General features: G+C 43.1%; 1 protein-coding gene across 1 annotated transcript in view; it reads left to right on the plus strand.

Moving 5' to 3' along the window:
• The first annotated feature begins 641 nt into the window (after positions 1 to 641).
• sult6b1 (sulfotransferase family, cytosolic, 6b, member 1) overlaps positions 642 to 3,848 on the plus strand; it is an 8,680-nt gene continuing 5,473 nt past the window's right edge. The window contains exons 1-2 of the mRNA XM_008430453.1: positions 642 to 728; positions 1,018 to 1,450. Of these exons, the coding sequence (XP_008428675.1) occupies positions 1,078 to 1,450 (373 nt within the window). The 5' untranslated portion in view covers positions 642 to 728; positions 1,018 to 1,077. The remainder of the gene's footprint in view (positions 729 to 1,017; positions 1,451 to 3,848) is intronic.

Genomic DNA, 3,848 nt, shown 5'->3' on the forward strand with positions numbered 1-3,848 from the left:
ACTTTAGTTTTTCCACTGAAAGCTCTGGTTTGAACAATAAATGCCACATGAAGTTTTATGGATGATGCTCTGATGTCCCATTCTCCTGAAGGCAGCACAGAGCTGCACCACCAGAAACMCTGAAGAGAAGAAGAGCTATGATTAATGTAGTTACAGTTCTATCCATGTTTTAATGCTGCAGCTCAGTCGTTTTGCAAATAGATCAAAGTTTAAACTGGCATGTTGAACATCTTTTATCTCCTCATTTTGTGGAATATTTAACAACTAGAAAATGGCACAAAATAAGAATATTGTTTCCACTCTGATTGGCTGTTAGGCCTACAGATTTTAACTTGAATGTTCCATTTTTTGTAGACGCCCTTGAAAATAATTTCTATTCTCATGACTTTTTTGTTCTCTGGGAAATTATTTTTGATGATAAATACAGAAACAAGCATAAAAATCAAAACATCTACAATAGTGATAGTAATTATAAAATAATGGTCAGTGCAAAGTAGCCTGCAAATTCTTTGGTGGGGGGTGAGGGACCTGAATAAGGGCTAGGGGGGCGCTGGGCTGACAAAGGTTGAGAAACAGAGGTCTAAACGATAATTTGAACTTTATTGAATTTTGTTTTCAGATTCGGCTGAAACCACGACCTTCTGCTGACCTTCTGCTGACCTTCTGCTGACCTTCTGCTGACCTTCTGCTGACCTTCACGTATAAAACTTGTCCTGTCATGAATCCATGTAAGATAAAAACGTAAAAGAATCGTGTCAGTGCAGTTTGAAGTCTCATCATCGTTAGTTTTTGACAGAAAGTGGATCCAGACTGATGAGATTTTCTGTTTGATTTTCATTTTATTGTAAATGATCTGAAGTGACTGATAAGCTGGACTGCAGCTTCACAGCTCTGTGTGTAAAAGCAGAACCAGAACCAGTTTGGGTCCATTCCTGCTCCTCCATGACAGGAAGCAGAGATAAACATCTGGGCAGGAAGTGAGTTAAACACCAACTTTCAGTTCAACTTTCTCTCCAGTGACCTCTTGACCTCCGATCTGCTGGATGAAAGACGGGAAACGTGATCTGTCTGTCCTCCATGAAGCTGCATGTGCGTGCAGAGAGGAGGTGCTTCCAGTCTCCTCCTCTTCCTCCTCCTCCCCCTCCTCTCGCTCCCTCGGCGCTCCACACTCAGAACCGGAGCGGTTTTCCGTGTTGCTCCTCTACCTCCCTGTTCTCCAGCAGCGGCTCCAGATCCGTAGATTCCCTCAGCAGGATGAGCAGCAACCCGCCCGCCGACAGGATGCAGGCCCGGCTGGAGAAGGCGAAGGCCATGAGCGACGAGGACAAGCTGTACAGACACGACGGGGTGCTGTACCCCACCCTCATGTGTCCGGAGGAACATTTAAAGTGTCTGGACGGCCTGGAGGCCAGAGACGACGACATCATGCTGGTGGCTTATCCTAAATGTGGTGAGTGCAGAAAAATCCACTGATCACATTTCAAACTCTGCGTCATTCAGAATTCATTACTTTGTTTCATGCTTTGCTTCAAGCAGAGAATAATTTCAATCATGAAATGATTGTTGACATTTAGTCAGATATTTGCTCTTTAGGACGAATCTTCCCTGGAGATGAAACTTTTCTGGAAGTTTGGTTTCATGTTGCAGATGAACAGTTTTTCCTCTGATCTGGTTCTGATAAGTTTTAGCTTAATGAATGAAAAGCTGAAGAACAGGAACCCAGTGAGGAGTAAAGCTGCTGTGCTGCAGCCAGTCAACCTGCTCTACAGGTTTACTGTCAGAGAAAAGAGTCTGACCTCTGACCTCTGACTCATGGCTGCTGCTGCTGTAAACGTTGGCGACACACCCAGAGGTGAAACAGGCTGGAGGGAAAACCTGTCCTGGCTGAAAGCCCACAGAGTCGATGATCCTGAACATCAGACTGGGACGACCTGAGGAGTTTACAGCAGATAGTGACAGTTTTATACAGCAAAGATGTTTAGTTTGAATTCACACAGCAGGAAAATGAGACCAAAATCTGACTTTTTCCATCGCTGTTAGCCATTAGCCGTTAGCTGTTAGTTGTGAGCCGTTAACTGTTAGCTGTGAGCTGTTAGCCGTTAGCTGTTAGCCCTTTAGCTGTTAGCTGTGAGCTGTTAGCCATTAGGTGTGAGCTGTTAGCCATTAGCCGTTAGCTGTTAGTTGTGAGCCGTTAACTGTTAGCTGTGAGCTGTTAGCCGTTAGCTGTTAGCCCTTTAGCTGTTAGCTGTGAGCTGTTAGCCATTAGGTGTGAGCTGTTAGCCATTATCTGTTAGCCGTTAGCTTTTTCTGTTTATCATCTGCAGGCTGAAACCATTCAGTGAATGTTTCCAGGATTTCACCTGCTGGATCAAACCGAACAGGGAAATGATTCCTTCCTCGTTTATCAGACATGTTAGCCTGCAGCTGCTACCTAGTAGCTCATCTTCATCATCATCATCATCATGAATGTGTGAGTGGATGGAAATGACTGGTTCCATGTAAAGTGTCTTTAAATGTCCCAGTAAAGTGCAGGATGATTCTGCTGTCATTTCATTTCATGGTTCTGGTTCTGCTGAGGCTGAAACCAGTCTGAATCTATAAGCACTGGTTTTTATTTGGGGGTTTTGTTTTGGGGGCTCTCACTGCCCTGATGCTCCCAGACCTTTGGATCTGGGTGTAGACAGGAGGGAGTCGTGTTTGAGAAACTCGGCGTCTCTTTGCAGATGATGTGTGGCCTAGTCCAATCCTCAGGAGATTCCATCCTGAATCTCCTCATCAGCACAACAGATCCAGGTGTGATGGACAGGTGAAGCTCCTAAGTGCTGTAGGACAGGCTGGGATTGGACTAGGCCATTGGCATCAGACGACCAAACTGAGTTCAGGTCCAGATGGAGGAAAGTTTCCGCTTCAAGGAAAACATCTGCATTAGAGTCATATTAGAGATTAATGGAGGGATTTGATCAGGATGAATCGTCCAGCCTGACTTTCCTGTCACATTTATTCTTTAAGCATCATTTATGATTTATGTTGGTGTTAATTTAAATATTTAAAGACATTTAATCATTTAATTTCCCTCAGCTGAGGATCAACTATTGGAGCTGATTAAAAACTGAGGCTGATGTTTGCAGAGGAACCATCAGAACATGAGTTTAATGAATGAATGAATGAATGAATGAATCAGTCCACTGAGTCTGACCTGAACAAATATTAACTCAAAAACAATAAACTGAAATCTGCAAAAGCAAACAAGAAGCTTTTGTTTCACAGAAACTGACAAAAAGTGATTAAATGTTAAAACGGCAAAGATTTCAGATAAATCATTTAAAACCACAAATACACAATGATCAATAATTTAAATAATTTAAAGAATCAAACTTAAAATAGGACAAAATGTAAAGGTGTGTGTGAAGTGTGTGTGTTTGATGTGTGTGAGGTGTGTGTGAGGTGTGTGTGTGGTGTGTGAAACCTGTGTGATGTGTGTGTGTGAGGTGTGTGTGTGGTGTGTGAGGTGTGTGTGTGGTGTGTGAGGTGTGTGTGTGAGGTGTGTGAGGTGTGTGTGTGAGGTGTGTGATGTGTGTGTGTGAGGTGTGTGAAGTGTGTGTGTTTGATGTGTGTGATGTGTGTGAGGTGTGTGTGGTGTGTGTGTGGTGTGTGTGAGGTGTGTGTGAGGTGTGTGTGTGATGTGTGTGTGAGGTGTGTGTGAAGTTTCAGTCCTTTGTTGATGTTTCAGTTAAATGTCAGTTTGTTAAATGATCCAAACAACCAGACCAGGAGTTTTGCTCCCATCTAATCCTCATTATTGTAGATTCATTCATTCATTCATTCATTCATTCATTCATTCATTCATT

This window comes from Poecilia reticulata, linkage group LG15 (genome assembly GCF_000633615.1).
Source record: "Poecilia reticulata strain Guanapo linkage group LG15, Guppy_female_1.0+MT, whole genome shotgun sequence".
Lineage (NCBI taxonomy): Eukaryota > Metazoa > Chordata > Actinopteri > Cyprinodontiformes > Poeciliidae > Poecilia > Poecilia reticulata.